The following is a 22078-nucleotide window of genomic DNA, read 5'->3' as shown; positions in this document are numbered from 1 at the left end:
CAGTTGGATCCACTGGTTTATCTGATCTATTTGAGGCCGTGTAAAGGGACATAGGGACACGTGTGTATTATTGCTTACATACCAGGATATTTACACAATCATTATTCAAAAATTATTTTGAAATATACTCAACATGTGTGTGTTTGTTGGAAAGCCGTCGTTGAGCAGTATCATGATCAAAATAAACAAAATGATAATAAAGGTGGAAAGTTAAGTACACAATAAGCATCTCTGACTCTTTATCTCAGAAAAAGGGTTGAGAAGTGTTGAAAAATGTTATCTTAAAGTGCACTTATTAAAGTTTTAAAAAGTAGGGAAAATATATGTTCCCTCACTTACATCCCTTTTACTGTAAATGAGAAGGCATGTCCCTGTACCTCTGTGTGTGTGTGTGTGTGTGTGTGTGTGTGTGTGTGTGTCCTTGTAGATTGTGTTAAGCTAATGCATAACACTGCTGAATCTCTGCGGCACTCTCCCTGTCAGTCTCCATGACTGTGTATCGCTTTTAACTATCCCACAAAGAGCTTTTAGACTCGATCAATTGTCTGTGTGTTGCGTACTCCACTGAAAATAGAAACCCAGTGGGGAACCTGCGGTGTAACTTATCACTGTTGGTGCCCTGGCAGTGGATTTACTGTAATTACTGCTTCTCAAAACTATGAGCCTGTATACAGAGATGACCAACTGCTCCCAATCCCTTAATTGTTGCTCTCTCCTCTTATCTTTTTTCTGTCTCTCACCCCTTCTGCTCCCCCATACTTCCTCTATGACCTTTGGAAGCAGTTGGGTAACAATTGGCGTCTTCAGTTTTATCTCCTGGTGCTTTTTCTAAGCCTAGCTATTATCATTATGGTAATTCTCTCATGCTCTTTAAGGAGACTTGCTGATGAGATCTCTGTGCATCAGGGCGCCGCCACGCAGCCCTGGAAATGAATTCAAATTCATGCGTCAACGTGTTTTCCCTCTTTTGCTGTAATAATTTCTCTCTCTCCATATATTTTCCCCTCTCCTCTTCTCCATTTATCTCAGGGCAATGTGACCTTTTCTTGTGCTGAACCCGTTTTTGTTGCCATGACGTTCACTGGTCCCCAGAGCTTCCTCTGGTTGCCAGGAGTGACAGAACTATCATCAACAGCAACGTCGGTGGGGCTTCAGTTTCGGACGTGGAACAAGGCAGGGCTGCTGCTGACATTTAATCTCCCAAAGCAAGGGGCTGTTGTCTGGCTGTACCTGAGCAGAGCCAGGCTCCATCTACAGATCCTCAAGTCGGGCAGGGCACCGCTGGAGCTCAGTGCAGGTCAGTCTGACCCCAAACCTCCAACTTAAATCTTAAAGGGTCTGTTAAATAAATAGCGGGCTGAGATTGCCTCCATGCGGCTCTACGTTCTTTCTTTCTTCTTTCTTTTTAACATGCATACGCGGCCGGACCGGCTATCAAAACAAAGAACAGAGAAGCTTGGATCACAACACACACAGAGGGAGTGTGACTTTATTCTCTGCTCAGGATGCCATTACTCCACTATATCTTTACATAGCAAATATTTGTTTGCTGCTATATTAATGTTCGGAATATCGAGAACGGCCCCATTAATTTCCTCAACTCAAGTGTCCCCATTTGTGTGCAGTTACATCATGGTCCAAATAACATCAAATATTCACAGCACATATGAAACAGAGGAGGAACGGACTTTTGTTTTTAGTAATGTAACCCAGCATGAACAGGAATGCCTTTTATTTTTAAGGATTGGTTGGTTTTTGTTTCTGTCAGTGGCCTTTTGCAGGAAACTGAACACAATACAAAATATCCTATATATATTCATTATAAGACACAGAGCAGACAAAAACAAATGTGCACACCTTTCCAGATAAGAAGCAAAAACTATGATATGTCAATGTCAATGCTAGGAAGCCTGAAGTCTAGAAAAATCTGTCCTCCATATTGGAGTGTTTGAGCCAGATACTGAATCCTTACCAGTTTCAACAGCATTTATTTGTTGCTGAGCTTGACCTCTGACCTCCCTGTGACTGAAGGCAATTACAGAGAATTTCCCTCAACAGATCAATAACTGAATGACTGATTTTTTGTATTGTAATCATAACCTTCATGAAAATAAAATCAAGACAGTCAATATATGTGTCGTGGTAGATATTATAATATTCCTGTGTGTGTGTGTGTGTGTGTGTGTGTGTGTGTGTGTGTCCTAAGGTTCGGCTCTAAATGACGGTCAGTGGCACTCTGTGGAGCTGATCTCAAGACAAGGACATCTGACTGTCTCTGTGGACGAAGGGGAAGGAGCCACTGCTCATGCCAGTCCCCCGTTTCTTGTTACCACGGGAAGTCAACTTTTCTTTGGCGGTAAGAGAGGGATAAATAAATGAACACATGCATAAACAAGCACACAATCTTCAGAGGTTCCAAGCATATGTAATCATTATTGAAGACTTTTAAACTTGAGGATAAAGGTAGGGTTGGATAACGAAACCCCTATACGATCGGTATCTACCGGACCGAATGGCAATGCAGATTTTGGTGCCTCATTTCTGTGCCCTGTACATGACGCTAGTTAATATTACACTTGGCAGCAGGTAACATTACCCTACCGTTAGCTAGTAGCTGGCTTTAACACAGTTAAAATGCTTAAAGCTGTACTTCAAAAACACAGTTTAGCCCAGCTGCACTTTTCGACATACCCAGTCGGAGATGTTGGAAAAACAACACTGACGGAACTTCATGGTGCATTCAGTTGCACCTCATAAACTCATGGTGGATTCAAGTACACCTAGAGAAACTCAAGTTGTAGTGGTTCTTCTTTTTGTTGTTTAACAATTGTTATTTCAATTGACTGATGAAATAAGTTATTGTTATTACATTTTAAATAAATTATTAATTTTGACTATATGGCATTTGACTATATATACGAATGGCTTAGCATTTAAGCTATTCTTTAATGTTGCAGACTGTCGGTTTGTGCTCTTATTTTTTTAAGAATTGGTTCAGGCACCATTTAGGCACTAGCACAGTTATAAAAGTATTCTTTTAGGACTGGTATCAGAAAAAAAACAATAACAATAACAAACCCTGAACTTCAGGGTGGACGTCATGGTTTCCTCTGTGTTATCTGATGTTGTTTCCTCTCCTGTGCAGGTTGCCCTGCTGAAGGGAGCAGCCAGGATTGTATGAACCCCTTCAAGGCTTTCCAGGGCTGCATGCGTCTACTGACTGTGGACAACCAGCCAGTGGACTTGATCATGGTGCAGCAGAGGCTGATGGGAAACTACAGTAACCTGCAGATCGACATGTGTGGCATCATTGACAGGTCAGACCTAAAAGCACCATTTGTTTGATAATGTTTATCCAGGGGAGGTTGACATAAGCAAATGTTAAGCTAAATGCTACATTTGTTCTTACCTTATTTATTCAGGAAAAGTTTGTCTGGTACATTTTACTATGTATAATACCATTTTGTATATACCAATTGTGTGTGTTAGAAAGCATTGTCAGAAAAGAGGATGCGATAAAGTTCCTTTGTAACCCCATGTTAATCCCCCTCTGAAGGCTCTGTGACTGGTTTCCTGTGAAATGGTATTACACATGGATTATTAGACAGCAGTGGATTGGATATGGAGGGAATTATGACAACAGTGTCCCAGTCCTAATGTTTTCCCGCTAAGAAAACAATCCAGTTATTGTTTTGTCTATGGGGTGCAGCTTCCTTTCTCTGAACTGAAATGGGGTTTTGCTTTCTTTGTTTCTTCAAAATGTGATTTATTTGTTGAGAGGCAGCAACACAGTTGGTTGGCTCTGTGCCTCAGTGTGTGATTGAGTTTGAAAAAAAGTCTGGGATATATTGTTTTAGAGTTATTGTCAGTAGATAGAGTATGGGCAGGTTTGAAAAAGTATTTCTTGTTGGCCTGGTTTGCTTTCTGCTTCTGCTGTTCAAAGTGTTCCCAGGTGATTATCATCACTATTATCATCTTGCTTATGTTGATTTTCTTTTTACGTTCGTACTCCATTGCTCTTGGAGGCCGACTATACCCATGGGGAAAATCAGTGTTATGAAAAACAGTTAGCACTATTGTGATGGAATCTCCTGAACTCAGAAACACCAAATGTCCTAATGTATTTAGATTAAAAACATTTGAACAAACTGCTGGTGCATTATAATTCGGTATTTAACTGTGTTTGTGCATCTGTTAGCAATTAACGTGTGCGTTTTAGATGTAAACATCAATTAAAGGCAGTTTTAGCTTAAAGTAAAGTTAAACATAGTTTGAAAAAATCATGGTGCCTCACTTTAGATGTATATAACAATACTATTACATTTTACAAGTATATTAGACCCATATGTGTATACATAAAAGTTGAGTACTAAAACTCTTTTGAACCAACACAGATATTGTACAGTGAAAAATCCATTACCACAGTTAGACAGAATCATTATTATAGACATTTCTGTATCATCATGTACTGGAGAGACCGCGGCCTCTAGTATGTCTGTATTGCAGAAAATGTCAAGTCAAGCTCCACTGTGTCAGTTTAATGTTGTGTTGTGTGTGAGCAATAATACATTGCTCTCAGAATATGACATTAGACCTTTTTTCCAAATCTTTAGAGCCCACTGGTATATGGCATATGTATTATTCTCTGAGCACCTTTTGTTTCAATAAAATGTCAACTTGAAAAATCGATTTACACTTCTCCAACCCCTCACCTCCAACCTGCAGTGTACTTTTTTACTGAAATAAGTGCTGCTCGCCTGGTCATATGCACACAGAATTTATCAGTGGACCCAGTAAAGAGACACTTGTTTGGCACGATGTGCGTATGCATGTTTGCAGATAATCGAGGCAACAATGGACTGCCAGAATTTATGATGCATATATTTAAAAGACAAAGTAGTGGAGTAAATATAAAATGAAAGCAAATGGTGCTAAAAACCAAACTTTACCATCTGACAAGCCTGCTGAGTAAGGCTTTTTCTAACAGTGAATTTCCCACTAAGTAAAATATTAAAAATACATGCTGCTCTCCCGCTCTCTTTCAGTCTCTCTGCAGACACGCTGACCTCATTTCCCCTTCCAAATATGTTCCACCCAGTCGCTGCTGAGTTACATTAATCCAAACTTTCATCCCCTTTGTTGCTCCCCCGTTCCTCTCCTTAGATCCGTCTCTCAACCTTAATTCCCTTTCCTGGATTTCTCTCTCCCTCTCTCTTTACAGTATCTCCATCATTTGCCTCTTTCCTCTCACTGTTTTTCTATGTCTATGTCTTTTGTATCCCACTCGTTTAGCTTGCCGCCACCCAGCTCAGTCCTGAGCTACGGTCCTGACACAGGGCTGACAGTGTGAAGGAAAAGTCCAAGTTAACAGCGGCGGAGTTTGCTCAAACATGTTCCACTGAGTGTGTATTTTGGATGCCACAGTTTATGCTAAAGTCAGACAGAGCTTTGCTCCATTCAGTGTTGTCACAAAGATGCTTCAGATGACAGGGACATTTTGGAGTGCCTTTGCCTCAGTCGTTATTGGTGTTGGGATACATTTCTGAGCACTACCCTTCAAACTGCTTCAAACAAATGTAGGTATAAAGCATTTCTGATTTACTCCTCCTGTCTACAATTTCCTTGTCAGTCAAATGTACCAAACATTTAGAAGTAGGTTTTATTATTATTAACACATTTTTTTGAAAGATAAAACCAGCAATGAATGAAGAACAGACTAGCAAGCTAAAGCTTGATATTGTTTTTGCCTTTGTGCCATTTACTGTTATTATTGTTGTCGTCCAAAAAGTATTAAAAACACATAAAAAAATGCGTACTGTTGCAATGTGTGCCATATGCTTTCATTACTGTGATAAATGAGGCGGCACAGCCAGAAAGAAGCAGTAGTTTCATATTGAATGCAGTAAAAAGTAAAGGTTTTTAGGTTATAGGCTGGCGAATAAACAAGTACATTTACTTTTATCTTCAGGGACCTAGGTTCAGGTCTGGAAAACTGTGAGTGGAAGTTTTTGCTTTTTAATCATCTGGAGAACCTTACCCTAACCTTAATGTAATTGTTTTACTTTGTTACATGAAAATCTAAGACTAACCTGAACTTTAATGTCAATGTACACCTGATGAGAGTGTGTCTAATTCTGTGCTCTTTTTATCAAATTAAAAATTAATTTGATAAAAAGAGCACAGAATTAGACATTAGTCATGTAGACTGTATTTTTGTTCACAACTTGCAATCTTTGTTTTACAGTTTGTGCTCTTTTAACAAATATGATCATTTTGGGAGTGTCTTGATCTCTGATTAACGCTAATGCTACATGCTGTTTCTTGTTTACTTTCCCCCTTCTGATGTGTTGAGTCCTCCCCTTCGCTTTCAAAACAGAAAGTTGTCACAACTGTACTTGGCATCCATAGTGAAGAAAAGACGTATTCAGACATACTACTTACTAAGTAAAACTATCAATATCACAGTGTAGAAATACTCTGTTACAATTAAAAGTCACACATTTAAATTTGTATTTAAATTTACAATATTGAAGATCTCTGTTTCGACCTATCAAAGAGAGACTGCAAAAATCAGTACGGTGCTTTTCACATAAGTAGGTTAAAGAGCGAGTCTGTTGCGTTAGCTCCGCCATACCCTCTCTGGCTGACCAACCACTGCTGCGTGATGGAAAACGGGTCACTAACTGTTCCTGGGAACTTAAAAGACATGTATTTAAAAGAATGTAAAAGTATAATATTTCTTTCTGTATTGTACAACTATAAAGTAGCAGAAAATGGAAATACCCAAGTACAGTACTTGAGTAAAAATATTTAGTTACTTTCCAGTACCGGTGACACACATTCTTCCTGTTGTTGGCTTGTGACGATGTGAAAAAGTGAGCCTTCCATTATGAAGTTATTTTACCACAATGCAGTGTTACTCTGCAAAATGCTTCTGGGAAAGGTAAAGAAGAGTTTGGTAAAGAAGTCTAAATGTGTGTCTCTCTTTGGCACTTAGGTGTTCTCCGAGTCATTGTGAACACGGAGGCAGCTGCAGTCAATCATGGAGCACTTTCCACTGTAACTGTTCCAGCACCGGCTACAGCGGAGCCACCTGTCACAGCTGTAAGGGCAAGAGGCTTTGTTGGTTACTGTTGTTTAAAGGCTACACAGTATGGACTGTGTGTGTGTGTGTGTGTGTGTGTGTGTGTGTGTGTGTGTGTGTGTGTGTTCACATGTTGTCTGTAATGAGAAAGTCCCTGCAGACGTTGTGGCAGAAGGTCGGGCTGAGATCAAACCTCTTTCCTGCAATCATCATTGTGTGTGTGTGTGTGTGTGTGTGTGTGTGTGTGTGTGTGTGTGTTTGCACGTGTATGTTCACGTCTGTAATGAGAGAACCTGCTGCTTTTAAGTTGAGGTCCCTGCAGACGTTGCTGTGGCAGGTCAGGCTGAGACCAAACCTCTTTCCTGCAATCATCATTGTGTGAGCATCTCAGTCGACACAGGGAAAAGAGGGAGATTTAGAAGAAGAGAAGGAACAAGGGAGGCAGAACAAGAGAGCTTGAAATGTTTAAAAAAAAACAGGGGCAAATAAGAAAGAACATTAAATGACTACTGTAAAAAAGATATTCTGGTTTCAGCCGTGAAGAAGATTCTTTAGAGAAAGATGTTGCAGTAGTTTTTTTGACTATGTGTATTTGTTTAGTATTTAAGTGTAAATGGGTTTTTCTTTGATTTTGCGAAAGAAGTGCTCAAATATAGTTTTATTGTTTTCTTATGAAGACCAAAGTGCTCCTTTGGCAATCATCTGCCAAAACATAAAAATTACAGCCAAGATGTTGTTTAGGCTCCAGATTTGTTTTGACACCAGCAATGAGCCTTGAAATAAATTACAATATATAGAAATAGTGATGAGTCCCAAAGATGTTACATTTTTTTCCCAATATAATACAACAGACATATATATCAGCCATAGAAACCTTTAAGAACCCTGTCTCCATGTCCAGATTCCCTAATGTGGTGTGGGGGTCTCAACTGGAAGTCCTTCTGAGCACCATGGGTTGCCAGCATAATATATAGAAAAGCAATTAAGATCTTTGAGTTTGATAGTGGAAATAAATACCTCTGCTTTAAAAATGAATAAATAAACTGCATTACAACTATGGATTACATATGTTGCATAGTGTCCTGTACTTATGGAATTATTTTTGTGCCTTTAGGATCTGTTGTGGGAAGGAAGCTTAGGAAAAGAGTTTTGTTTTTAATCAATTGCAGACAAAAGTAGCAAAACATATGAATGACTGGGAATGGAATGTTTATGATGATGGTGATGCTGTGTTTCTCTCTCGTCAGCGATATTCGAGCAGTCCTGTGAGGCGTACAAACACAAAGGCAACATGTCGGGATATTATTACATTGATGTGGATGGCAGCGGACACATCAGACCACAGCTAATATACTGCGACATGACAGGTAGCTGATACACACATCAAAACACGCACGCATCAAAACACACCCTCATGTCCAGCTTTTCCTTATTTTTAGATCGTTTTTTTGGGCACATGTTCAGCTTTTCCCTCTGTCTTTTTTCATCCTTTCTGTCAGTCATGCTGAGTAAAATGCAGACATTTTTTTGCTCTGTCTTTCTTCCTTTTGTCTCTCCACCAGAGGACAAAACGTGGATGGTGATCCAGCACAATAACACAGATCTGACGACAGTCCGACCGTCGCCGGGAAAGAATCAGCACATGGCTCACTTTGAATACACAGCTGAGGAGAAGCAGCTGGCGGCCGTCATTGGCCAATCGGAGCACTGCGAACAGGAACTGACCTACCACTGCAGGAAGTCACGCCTCCTAAACACACCGGGTAACATTCTATAATATTCTGTGACACCAACACAGGGAGTATTTAAAAAATGTCAATACAAAAATGGAAGTTTTAGGATATCATGTACATGAGTAACTGGGGAGAGGCTCCTCAAAATGCTATATATTCACTAAAACACTGAACAATTAACTGTGATAACATATGCAATAATCCTCACTAATTCACTCTACTGTGAACTACTGTGCAATATTTTCAATTTTTATTGTCGTGACAAATGCAATATCCCCCATAGTTGTATCCTCCAGTTACTGTATTCATCATTTATTATATGTTTGCACTCTGTTGTACAGTATCTAAGTGTTTTTTTTGTCTTATTTTATTTTAATTTATTTACCTTGTATTATCTATTTTAGTTGGTGTGCTTTTCTTTGCCCTTAACTCTTTTTACTTGACTCAAATAATTCCTCTGTGACTGGACTGTTTGGTGTATGCACAAATGGTAAATAAAAATCTTGAATCTTGCTGTGTAGTGCATTGTCCAGACACGTGACAATAATGAGTGTATTTGTGTGTTGCAGACGGCCCTCTGCCCAGCTGGTGGGTGGGGGGTCCAGGTGCAGGACAGGTGCAGACGTATTGGGGCGGGGCTCCTCCAGGCAGCCAGCAGTGTTCCTGCGGCCTGCAGGAGAACTGTGTGGACCCCAAACACTACTGCAACTGTGATGCTGACCGCACTGAATGGTACGGCCAGTGATGCCGGGTAACGCGTTACTCTAATCTGACCACTTTTTTCAGTAACGAGTAATCTAACGCGTTACTATTTCCAAACCAGTAATCAGATTAAAGTTACTTATCCAAGTCACTGTGCGTTACTGTTTTTGTCATTTTCCTTAGTAAAAATATATATTGTTTTTACTTTATTCTTGCATCTCGGGGAGTGAAGTCAAGTTTGCGACGACAAGTCACGTTTTCAGCATGTGGACAGGTCACGTGTACCACGCAGCGACACAAACGTAAAACAATGGAGGGAGGAGAGAGATGCGCGTTTTCTAGCTGGAAATACAGTCACTATTTTGAGCTTGTGTCAGCTAAAGATGGCAATATTAAGGTTTGTTGTACACTCTGTGCTGGTGGCGACAAAGTGCTATCTAGCTACAAAAACACTACGTCAAATTTGAAGAAACATTTGGAGTCGCAGCACTGCAGTCAAACTTACAGAGCAAGTCCCCCCAGGTGGTGCGAAGCAGAGAGCAGGAGGTCCCCCACCACCCAAACAACAAAAGCTGGACTTCGGTGCAAAACCAGTAAGTGGGGGAGAGTTGAAGAAGTTGGTCGGGCAGTATGTTGTAGAGGAAATGCTGCCCTTAAACACGGTTGACTCGCCTTCGTTTCGTGCGATAATAAACAAGATCCCTACTACTGGCAATGCCGAGCTGCCTCACAGTAAACCGGTTGTCATTTTTATGTTGAGGCTGTGGGGGTGTTGTCAGCAGCTGCTGAATGTAACTAATAAAGTAACTTGTAATCTAACTTAGTTACTTTTAAAATCAAGTAATCTGTAAAGTAACTAAATTACTTTTAAAATCAAGTAATCTGTAAAGTAACTAAGTTACTTTTTCAAAGTAACTGTGGCAACACTGGGTACGGCATTATTTACTACAACAAAATAGTGAATTATGCAGCTTTAAAAAGTTTGACTGATTTAATGTAAAAGGATACCGTTAGCTACCACACCAATAGACAGGCAGATGATAATGATAATCAAACTACTTCTTATGCTCTCTCTTCTCTTTCTGATCCGTCTTCTTTTGCTCATGGTAAAAGTTACTGTAATCTTTTTCCCCTCTAGTCTTTGGTGTCCTCTTTAAATTCAGCTTCTTCCTCTTCCACTTTTTCTTCTTCTTCTTCCACTTTGTCCTTTTCCCTACTTTCCAGGGCTAATGACTCGGGCCTGCTGACCCATAAGGAGACCCTCCCTGTCAGATCTCTGGTGCTGGGTGATGTCCAGAGGCCAGGTTCAGAAAGTGCCTACAGAGTGGGGCCTCTCCGTTGTCATGGAGACGGTAAGTCAAGTTCAGAGGCCTCAGTGTCACCTGTTGTCACATGTTTTTTTGTGTGTCATGTCTCAGTTCAATACTGGCCAAGAATTAGTGACATTTGAATGGCATGGAATTGTAATAGCCGAATTGCAAACTCACGCATGTGCTCTACAATTGTAATTTGAAGACCATGAAAATAATGATGATAATAGTTTTTCATTTATTTGCAGAAAATGTCTGGAATGCTGCATTCTTTGACAAAGAGACGTCGTACCTCCACTTTCCCACATTCCACGGAGAGCTGAGCGCAGACATCTCCTTCCTGTTTAAAACCACTTCATCCTCCGGCATCTTCCTGGAAAACTTGGGCATCAAAGACTTCATTCGGATTGAACTCAGCTGTAAGTAAAACCTTTCGGGTTAGATGTTTAATCCGGACTTTACTTAGATGCGAGTACAACCTGAGCAGGAAGGATCATCCTCGGAGTTTAAGTTTCACCTGGATTGAACTCAGCTGGTGGTGATGATCCTGCCTCGATCTCCCCCTCAGAACTTCTCAACCCTTCCAAAAAAAACATACTTTTCCAGGAACACCAACATTTTTTTCCCCTCCTCTGGGAAATCACTGCTGTGGCATTCTTCTAGTCCGCTGCAATACTTTTCCTTTATAACCATCAGAGTTTATAGTTCTGTGTATCGCTGTAGTGCATTGGTGTTGAAATCATCGTACTGTAACATTTTATGGTAGTACACAAAGTGTGTGCTGTCTATTATGACAACCGTAAAGTGTTTCATTTTATGGATTTGCCAAAGAAAACTAATCTACCATTGTAGACAGGTAACTCTTTATGATCACTATACAATACTGTGTAAAAGATCCACACAGGAAACTAGGTTATGCAAGATATCAGGTTTTAAGGTTGCAGCTGGCCAATGGTGCCATGTTCTAATATATGAAGCTGCAGCTTCTGGACTGACAAAAAGCGGACAGCCTCTGCAGTGAGAGTACAGATTGTACTTATTCTGTGCATATACCTGAATTTTTCTGAGAGAATCGCCACTAGTGCTACACGGGACATTCTGCACAAACCAATAGCCAAGCTACCATTAATAGCAGCTGCAATTTATGTATTCACTCGACACAGATTTAAAAAGATGTCAGCCCACAAAACTACACTGTACACTACGCTGTACAATTGACGAAGTGTAATCCCTTCCGGACAGCTCCTGATAAAACTCCGGGCCCTGATATGAAACTCATCAACTCTGCAGTCCTGGAAAGTTTATCTCATCGTAACAGTCTTGAGGTTGCCAGTACTCTGAGACAATTATAATGTAGCAGAGCCTAAACTCTGAGGACAGTTGGAGGTTGTAATGCAAGAAAACAATAACTTTTATTAGTTTAAATTCTGCCCTGGAAAAGGGGAAAATATTTTCCTGTCACAGTCAGCCAGCCAGGCAGGACAGGAAGACTATCAGACAGATTGACAGCTCGCCTACTTTCCAGATATGAGCAACCAGCATGGTGCTCAGCTGGCAGACAGCCAGTAAAAAGTCAACTCCTTGAATTTTTTTACCTGCCAGTTTGTGTTTCACGATGTTTCATCAGCTGATTACTTCAAAAGTTAAGTATGAGGGTGGTGGCACATCTTTGTTTCTGGAAGTGCAGAGTATGTTTGGCTGTTAATAATAAAAACCAGATATCGGTCAGTGTCGCTCCCCAATTTGATCACAACAATGATACGATTTGCTTTCCGTTAATTCTTTTCTAAAAATGGCCATAAATTGTCATTTACAGTAGATCTATTGAGTATAGCTATTGAATAGGCATATCTTCTCCCAGGTTTTGGCATTGGAAGCATCAGCCTATGCATAAGCAATGTGTGAGACCCATAAAACTACACCGTACACTACGCTGTACAATTGACAAAGTGCAGACCTTCCTCTGTTTGGTGCACGATGAAAGGATTCAGCGAGTGATGCGTTGAAGATGATGTCACGGCAGTCTCACGCTGCATCGCTGTGTCGATCAGCTGAGCATAGTACACCATCTACAGTGGAAAAGAAAAAGAGAAAACAGGGTTTCCACAGGGTCTTAAAAAGTATAAAAAAGTATAACTTAATTTCAAAATCCAAATTTTTAGCCTTGAACAGTCTTAAATTCGCTAAGTATTGTGTTCTAGGTCTTAAATAATTTTAAACACGTCTTAATTTTCCTACGTCAATGTAACGCTACCTCTAATGCTCATTGAATTTTTTTTATTTATTCCGTGGTGTTGTAGTTCTTTCTGCCGCTAGTCCAAATATAATTTGCTGTTTTTACTACTACAAATGAGACCATTGTGATACAGGTCTTAAATTTCATTCGTAATGGTCTGAAAAAGGTCTTACAAAAGGTTAAATTTGACTTGGTGAAGCCTGCAGAAACCCTGAGAAAAGTATTGGTACCAAACAAAGAGTGAGTTGAGTCAAGCAGAGCCGTACCACAGTAGTTAGTCATACAGTGGAAACACGTCGTTTGTGTTTTCATCACTTTACTTATACATTTCTTAAATACTTACATTACGTCACAATATATTTCTTATCTAAGTTCCAGTAGAGCTCATGTGTCAATGTGTCAACTAGCACCACATAAATCACTTCATCTTCTAGTCTCTGCAGATGGTGTAACTGTTAAAGGGAATAAGGGCTTCAGGGAAAACCTGGTCTTTGGTAAAAGCGTAACAACAGAAAAACTAGCAACAAGAGAGTCTTTAGAGGGAAGAGATAAAAAGCCCTTTATAGTCTCGAAATCAATGAGTAAACCACATAGATTCCGTGTGTTCCAAACAAGGCAATGTGCTTTGTAGGTAACAATTTCTGACATGTAAATACTTGGCTAGAAGGTACAGCTCCTTTTTTTTCTTTTGTTCTTTTTCTGTTTAAAAAAGAAATACTGTAGGTTTTACTTTACAAATATAGTTTCAGCAAAGCTTTAATTTAAAAACACTGGATTAAAAAATATAAAATACAAGACGTTTCAGTGTTCATCCAAACACCTTCATCAGTTTGGATGAACACTGAAACGTCTTGTATTTTATATTTTTGAATCCAGTGTTTTTAAATTAAAACTTTGTTGAAATTACAATTACCTGGATGCATAAATGAATCTCCACAGACATTTTACAAATATAGATAAACAAGATCAGAAATTAGGGGATGATTTGATCAACAGCAACAACAATTGAATCATGGGACAGGAGCAGCATACTGTAGCTATGTCTGTGTGTTGATAGCGGAGTGCTGGCTAACCCCTGAAGAACAACAATAAGTGAAGGGTGATACAGAAGAAAAGATAATTGGATGCAAAGAAGGGACTTGAATAAATATGTTCAGCAACAGTAAGTCGTGATTTTCTTCGTTTCCTGACTCAGCGTCCACCGAGGTCCTCTTCTCCTTTGATGTGGGTAACGGTCCGTTGGAGGTTCGTGTGAAGGCTGGCTCCCCGCTGAACGACAACAGGTGGCATCGCATTCGAGCAGAGCGTAACGTTAAAGAGGCATCGCTTCGCCTCGACGAGCTCCCCACTGCCACGCAGGAGGCTCCTGCTGATGGGCACATCCACCTGCAGCTGAACAGCCAGTTATTTATAGGTGTGTGTGTGTGTGTGTGTGTGAGACTGTGACTGTGACACAGCTTGAAATGCAATTCAAAGCTGCCTTAACAAAGAAAAAACAACAACACGGTATTCACACCATCTTTTTGTCCATACATAAGATTTTTATTTGGAAGACAAATCAGCAGTTTTGGACACATTTCCACTAGCTTTCTTTCTTTTACTCTGTATCCTAAGCAGATAGTGACAGAAACTAAAGCCTTCAGCAAAACTCCACACTAACACTCTGCTTCTCATCCTAGTTCACACTCTACAGGGATCACATTGCGGTGCTGTCTCTATTTATTGATTGACAAATTGAAGTGAGATCAATCAGCCGTTAACAATCCTTGTTCCTAAAGCTTAGCAATTTAAGGTATACAGGCCAAGGTTATGGAAGCAATACCTTTATACGTGTACACTTAATAGACTGAGAGAAAATCCTCACAAATTGATAGAAATATCATCAGGATGATGCAGTGAAAAGCAGTTTGTAGTGGTCAGTTCTCTTGCAGTAACCTTGGTACAGTGTTTGAACCCAGTCCATTAGTTCAGGTAGTCCCTTCCGGACAGCTCCTGATAAAACTCCGGGCCCTGATATGAACCTCATCAACTCTGCAGTCCTGGAAAGCTGTTTATCTCATCGTAACAGTCTTGAGGTTGCCAGTACTCTGAGATAATTATAATGTAGCAGAGCCTAAACTCTGAGGACAGTTGGAGGTTGTAATGCAAGAAAACAATAACTTTTATTAGTTTAAATTCTGCCCTGGAAAAGGGGAAAATATTTTCCTGTCACAGTCAGCCAGCCAGGAAGGACAGGAAGACTATCAGACAGATTGACAGCTCGCCTACTTTCCAGATATGAACAACCAGCTCAGCTGGCAGACAGACAGCCAGTAAAAAGTCAACTCCTTGAATTTTTTTACCTGCCAGTTTGTGTTTCACAATGTTTCATCAGCTGATTATTTCAAAAGTTCAGTATGAGGGTGGTGACGCATCTTTGTTTCTGGAAGTGCAGAGTATGTTCGGCTGTTTATAATAAAAATCAGGTATCGGTCAGTGTCACTCGTAGCCTGGAAATCCAGACCCAAATCCGAAAGATTAAGGGTCTGGCATCAAGTAATAAAAATGGCCCAACTCAAGGGGCAGCACAAAGCATGCATTTGAAAATCTCACTGCACGCAATTGGATAACACTATGACCAATCACAACAATACACTGGGTGACGTATCCAGAGCCCCATACGCTTAGCTACCAGCGGAGCTAACTATTAGATTAAACTGTCGTCATCTGTTTAGCTCGCCTCTGGCTCGCCTATATCAGATACACCGATGTGATTGGTGTAGCTCGGCTACAAGGGCATAGTTAATGAGCATCATTACTCAATGCCAGAGTGACTTGCTGAGCAAATTCAAATTGTGCTCTCGCAAGAACTCTGGATTTCCAGGGTATGTCGCTCCCCAATTTGATCACAACAATGATACAATTTGCTTTCCATTCATTTCTTTTGAAAATGGCCATAACTTGTCATTTACGGTAGATATATTGAGTAGAGCTATTGAATAGGCATATTTTCTCCCAGGTTTTGGCATTGGAAGCATCAGCCTATGCATAAGCAATGTGTGAGACCCTTTGCGGTCAAAAGCAGGAAAAAGGGCGATTCAAATACACAGCACAGTATATGGTAGTCGACTTTGATATGATTTTGATAATAGATGAATTGCTTCGAATCCTTCATCAAGCAAAATATGTCAAACATTCTCCAGTTCCAGCTTCTCAATTTTGAGGATTACACCACCACATTTCTGTGTTTTCTATCATTGTGACTTGAATGTCTTTGAGTTTTAGACTGTTGATCGACAAAACAAGGTATTTTAAGGAGAGTAAAATAATAAAAAGAAGAGACAAGATGCATTGCAGCATGTTCAAGTTTATTCTTTGTGAGTGTCTTTAGGAGGCACGGCGTCCAGGCAGAAGGGCTTTCGGGGTTGCATTCGCTCTCTGCAGCTGAATGGCGTCACCCTGGACCTGGAGGAGAGAGCAAAGATCACCCCCGGGGTTCAGGCGGGATGTCCAGGCCACTGCAGCAGCTATGGCTCACTCTGCCAGAACCAAGGCCGCTGTGTGGAGAGGCCAAACAGCTTTTCCTGTGACTGTGGCCCGTCTGCTTATACTGGAGCCTTCTGCGAAAGAGGTACACAGGGTTTGTCACTTATCTCCCAGCAGCAGCTGAAGAGGGGAAAGGATAGGGATTTTGAGAGCATATTGTGTGCTGTAACAAACCCAGGTACCCGTTTAAACGGTATAAACTGTATTACCGTTTAAAATGTATACGATATTGTCCTGTGTGACAGTATTGTATACATACTGTATCCCTTCCACCTCTTCTAATTCCTGTGCATCATTAAATAATTATTACCTGAAATTTAGCCTGACACATTTGGTATCTTTGGAAACTGTCATTTAGTGCATAAAACAACAGAGTTAATAATATTTTGGCCTGTTTAAAGGGTAACTACCTCTTTTTTTTTTTCAACCTGGGCCCACATTTCCCCATGCATTTGTGTCTAATAGCGAGATTTTTTTTTTGTGCTACTGAGAGGCTCAGATTGTTACTTAAAGTGACAACATTATTGATCTCACGTTGTGACTTCTTGTCCGAAGACAGTGGTGTGGAGAGTGGAATGTGAGTCGAGAAAAAGGCGTTCTGGGAGTCTGTTGTTTCGCAGTAGGCTACAGAAATGATAGGCTCCTGTTATCTAAAAGATTGTCAGTGCCATGGCTCAATATTTAAATGATTTCTACAATGTGGAACAGGTCGTTATAGTTCGATGACCACCTGTATTGTAATTGTACGATACTAAAATGAAAAGCAAGAGCTATGTGCAGATTTTTTACTCAACATTTCCAAAAGATGTCTTATTGTCTTAAAAAAAAAAAGTCCTGATGGAGACATCCAGTCATATGATCGTTGCCTTCAAGTAAGACTACACACCTCGACTTCCTGTTACTTAAGTTATCACAGGAATATTGAGTCATCACGTCAGCGCAGTATCACAGCCTCATATTTGTTCAATAATTAATATGCCCAGCTGTTGTCTGTTGGAGCTCCACGGGTGTATCTGCGATGGAAATCACAACTCTGATACACGACAGTGTTATAATTGGCAGTCACATTTTTTGCATTATTCTTTTCACCTGTCAGCTGCTTTCCTGTGGCATGAGCTCACTAATTAGGTCTTGTTAGTGCTGCTGAGGTGCTGAACAGTTTATGATTCACTGGTACTTTCCCCTGCAAGATGAATTGTTAGATGCAGAGCAAAGACATACAGTAGCCTATGTACTTATACAAATTTCAATGAAAATTATACTGTGTCTGCAAAGCAAAAATAAAGCTGTAAACCAAACTTTGAACAGCCAAATTCAAAAATTGCACATCCCACACATACAGCACAGCTGTTTACCATACTGCAACAAAAAAGACAACTGCAGTAACTTTACTTTGTAATTAAACTTTCGGACATTATCTCCCTCCCTGCAGAGGTTTCAGCCAGCTTCAAGTCGGGAACAGCCGTCAGCTACACCATCAAGGAGCCGGTGTCTAATGAGCTGAACAGGAGCAGCAGCAGCAGCGCCCTGCCCTCCTCCATATCCTCTGACATGACCCTGAGAGCAGAAAACGTCTCCCTGAGCTTCAGAACCAGCCAGAGTCCCGCTCTGCTCCTCTACGTCGGCTCCTACCACAGAGAGTACCTGGCTCTGCTGCTCAACAAGCATGGTGAGCACTTGGATCCACTTACCTGTATACTTACTTATTAATTTCTGTTGATGCAATCTATGTTGCATCTACTCATTGGGTTTGGCCTTTAGCATTGTCATAGGGCTAATCTGCCTCTCCACTGAATGGAGGCGCTTGTTTCTTCCTCTATTTTACCCTTGTAACCTGTTATTTTTGTTCACTGGATTTCACTGGGCGACCCTGAGTGTTCCAGTATGGCATCAGTATTTATAATAAACGGTGCCTAAATAATTAGGGTTTTAATTAGTTAGTTAGTGGCTCTGTAAATCCTTTGAATTAACATGAAAGAAACATGTTTTGACGTGTGAAAACTTTGATTTTATCTGAGTTTGTGTTACTTAGTTGTGATGCTTTGTAGAGAGGGATGATGTAAAGCCTCTTAACTGTCGGATAATGTGCTTTATGCTCAGAGTCGATACATTTTGGCTGTTGGAATCATCCATAACCCCCTCTTCTTCTCCGAAAGCAGACTTCCTGTCAGTCGCCTCCTCTTTGTCTGCTCCAACTCCTTTCTGTTCACTTTTTGCTCTTCTTATGGCTCCTTCCATCCAGTTTTCCTCTCCTCCGCTGCCATTCACTTCAGTGTTTCATCATTGTGATTTAAGCCAGGCAAGTGGCAAGTGGGGTCATTTGAATTGTAAAGGCCAAAGAAGTCTAATAAACCTAGATTAGCTGTGAATAGGCTACTTTAAGGAAGCTGGTTGCCAGCAGTTCAAACTTTCCCAGGAACAGGTTTCTTTTGGTGATAAAATGTGACTTTTCAGTGGACTACATCTTCAGTAAGGATCAATGGGTTTGGGACTGAGTGCCACAGACAATTTGGAAAGTATTGAGAGGCAGACTAACACACTTGTTGATTTTGGTCTTTTTATACTACAGTGCGTTATTGATAATCAAACCCAGAAGACAAACAAAGCACCAATATGAATGGCTATCATACTTTAATTAATTATATTATTTAAATAATAATTTTAATAAAACATATTGTAATTACATTGTTTCTTTTCATAAAAAATGAGGGTTCAAGGTTTTTCTGCGGCTGAATCAAATTCCAGGGATATCATTTGTCAGTTTTCAAAGTGTAAGCTGAACATTATAGATTATGTTAACTGTATTCCCCTTTAAATCATGTTTAAGTATGATTATAATTAAAAGCACTTAAGAGAACTAGAGAACTGGTCAGTTCTCAGTTGTTAGAAACAAATTATCCTGCAATTTACACCCGCCAGATGTAACTCTTTCTTCAGAAAACAAGGGCATGTGGAAATCTGATGTTGCTAACAACTTTTGAAAAGGCAAAAAGTTCAGCCATCACCAACTTTTCACCACTTACAAGCTTGCTGACTATCTCCATGTCAGTGGTGCGATCTGGGTCTATCAGCTCTGTAGTCACCTCCTGTGACTTGTTAATCGTGGTCATCACAGTGTAAAAACTGTTCAACTGCCTCTCACTTTTCTCTGTCTCTTTTCCTCTAATAAGTGCGGTACAAAAGGCAAGCATTAAGTGTCAAAAGTAATTATCAAGCCGAAAAATATAAATAATGCATGATTTGAAAACTTGGAAAACTTTCTCTTATTTTCTCTTCTGCTCTCTCTCTCTCTATTTCTCTGACTATCTGCCTATCGTCATATCACACTGTGGCATCAGGATTACATGTATTCACAATTGTTTTCCAAGATATGCTCATTTCACTTTCTAAAATATTTTAATATGCACTAGTTATTATGTGCTTGCAATGTAAAATAGAAATTAAGCTTTCCAGTCTTTTCCTATACTGCATGTCTTATCATCCATACAGGCTGCAAACATTGTGTGCATGGGAATGGCATAGAATCATATAACTGAACTTGATTATGTATACCATTATTGTCAGTACTTGGCACTAATTTTCTAAATATTGAATTCATTTTCGGTTTATTATTCAGCTGCTGTTGCACTGGATCATCCAGATCCCCCTTGATACATATTAACACTCTAAAAGAGATGTATATTAAAGTATGGGACTGGTACGAGGACAGATTCAGCAAAGAAAATAACTGAACGTTTTAGTGGTTCTGTTTTTGCTACAAGTAATTGGGTGGCTTTTAGCAATTTACAAAAATATGTTTATTTTATAAGTTAAAATCTTAAATATTCAAAGTGATTGTATAAATGAAGAACCATGCTTGGCTAATGGTATTTTGCTCATCATTTGTTAATATTACTGCTGTGTGCCAAGAACGTCATAAAGTCCAAGACGAATTTAATTGGATTTTTTATATTCTTTATAATTTTCTACAGAAACATTGTTTTTTGTTCATGTAACACAATATATGCTTAAATAATAAAAGGTTGGTTTTGATCATTTTTTTATTATAAAGATCTTAGGATCCTGTGTTTGATTTGTGTGTGCAGATATGCTGGAGGTGAGATACAGACTGGACAGCAGCAAAGATGTAGAGATCCTGAGAAGCAAAGTGAGGAACCTCGCCAACGGACAGCTACATGCTGTCACCATCAGCAGACTGGCAGACGCCGTCTCTGTGCAGGTAACGCTCACTGAAATATTTTTCTCAGTCGGTACTGAACCCTGAGTCACTCTTCAGCAGCCAGCGGGAAAGCTACAAGATAACAGTGGTGACTAGCTGCAGGAAACACTCAGCAGATAATAGAGACTGAGTTGCAGTGAAACAGTGGACAAAAACATGTGGTTAGCAGCTCGGAAACACCTCTCAAAGTGCTTTTTGTCTTACCTTCAAAATAAGACTTGGCCTGCTGGCTTTGGGCACAAGATCCTCCTGCTTATAAAATGCTTAGTTGCCTTTTTTATAGATTATACTAATGTTGTGGCACTTTATTCAATGACATAATCTTTGCCTAATGATAGTTTCACTTTGTATGCTGATGATACACAGCTGTACCTTCATCTGCGTTTTCACAAACAAACACCACATATGGACCTCTAGTTCACTGTCTCACTAATTCTCATCTTAGGTCCCTGTAGTACAATAGCCAGAATTTCTACCCATCTTAGTATATTGCATCCTTGCTCAGATGTAAAAGTTGTGCAATAATGGGGAAAATCACAAAAACAAAGCATTTTTATCTGCAGAAACGTGTACATTTCAAATCAAATTACTAACATTTTAAGTTGTGTAATCAGTCGTATGGTTTAAAGTATTTACCTACCTGCGATGTTGAGGTGTTTTTTTCCTAAACTTATTTTGAAGTGAAATCATAATTTTCTTTCAGATTGACAAGAACAATAAAGAGGACTTCAACCTGACATCTGATGTAGAATTCAATGCCATCAGGTCACTGGTCCTCGGCAGAGTGCACGGTAAGTGAGACAGCTACACAAACCCAGACAAGGCCTTTTAAACTGCAGAGCACTCAGACTCTCATTTCAGAGAGGGTCTGCCTCATCAGACAAAGAGTCATTGGAAACTTCCATCGTGATGGTTGGATCCCCGGAGCAGCTGTTTAGGTCTAGACGATATAGCAGGTAAAACAAACATAGAAATAAATACAAATGCCCGGCACTAAGGTGGACATTATTCAAATCACAATTTAATAGGTGGTAGGTTAGACCTTCCAGAAGTGAATGTAACTAGAAATATTTTTCCACATGTTAACACAAGTAATGCAACAGCACAAGGCTCTTTTAACTAAGAGAATAACTGAACAAAATATAAGTGTATTAATTATTAATCATTGGTGTTTCCTGATATAAGACAGGGGTAGACCAGAAAGAAAGATCATAATGTTTATGACGTGAGAAAGTCAAATTAAACATCAAATTATACCTTAACTGTGTC

General features: G+C 39.9%; 1 protein-coding gene across 1 annotated transcript in view; it reads left to right on the top strand.

Annotated features, from left to right (window-relative positions):
* The window catches only part of LOC116061746 (contactin-associated protein-like 4), a 77624-nt gene that overhangs the window by 49031 nt on the left and 6515 nt on the right, over positions 1 to 22078 (top strand). The window contains exons 8-21 of the mRNA XM_031316087.2: positions 1030 to 1297; positions 2207 to 2356; positions 3146 to 3317; positions 6998 to 7104; positions 8332 to 8451; positions 8647 to 8847; positions 9387 to 9549; positions 10744 to 10871; positions 11078 to 11248; positions 14261 to 14479; positions 16436 to 16675; positions 18023 to 18259; positions 20676 to 20809; positions 21513 to 21600. Of these exons, the coding sequence (XP_031171947.1) occupies positions 1030 to 1297; positions 2207 to 2356; positions 3146 to 3317; positions 6998 to 7104; positions 8332 to 8451; positions 8647 to 8847; positions 9387 to 9549; positions 10744 to 10871; positions 11078 to 11248; positions 14261 to 14479; positions 16436 to 16675; positions 18023 to 18259; positions 20676 to 20809; positions 21513 to 21600 (2398 nt within the window). The remainder of the gene's footprint in view (positions 1 to 1029; positions 1298 to 2206; positions 2357 to 3145; positions 3318 to 6997; positions 7105 to 8331; positions 8452 to 8646; positions 8848 to 9386; positions 9550 to 10743; positions 10872 to 11077; positions 11249 to 14260; positions 14480 to 16435; positions 16676 to 18022; positions 18260 to 20675; positions 20810 to 21512; positions 21601 to 22078) is intronic.

The sequence above is a fragment of the Sander lucioperca genome, chromosome 15 (genome assembly GCF_008315115.2).
Source record: "Sander lucioperca isolate FBNREF2018 chromosome 15, SLUC_FBN_1.2, whole genome shotgun sequence".
NCBI lineage: Eukaryota > Metazoa > Chordata > Actinopteri > Perciformes > Percidae > Sander > Sander lucioperca.
This window is presented reverse-complemented; position numbering and strand designations above follow the sequence as displayed.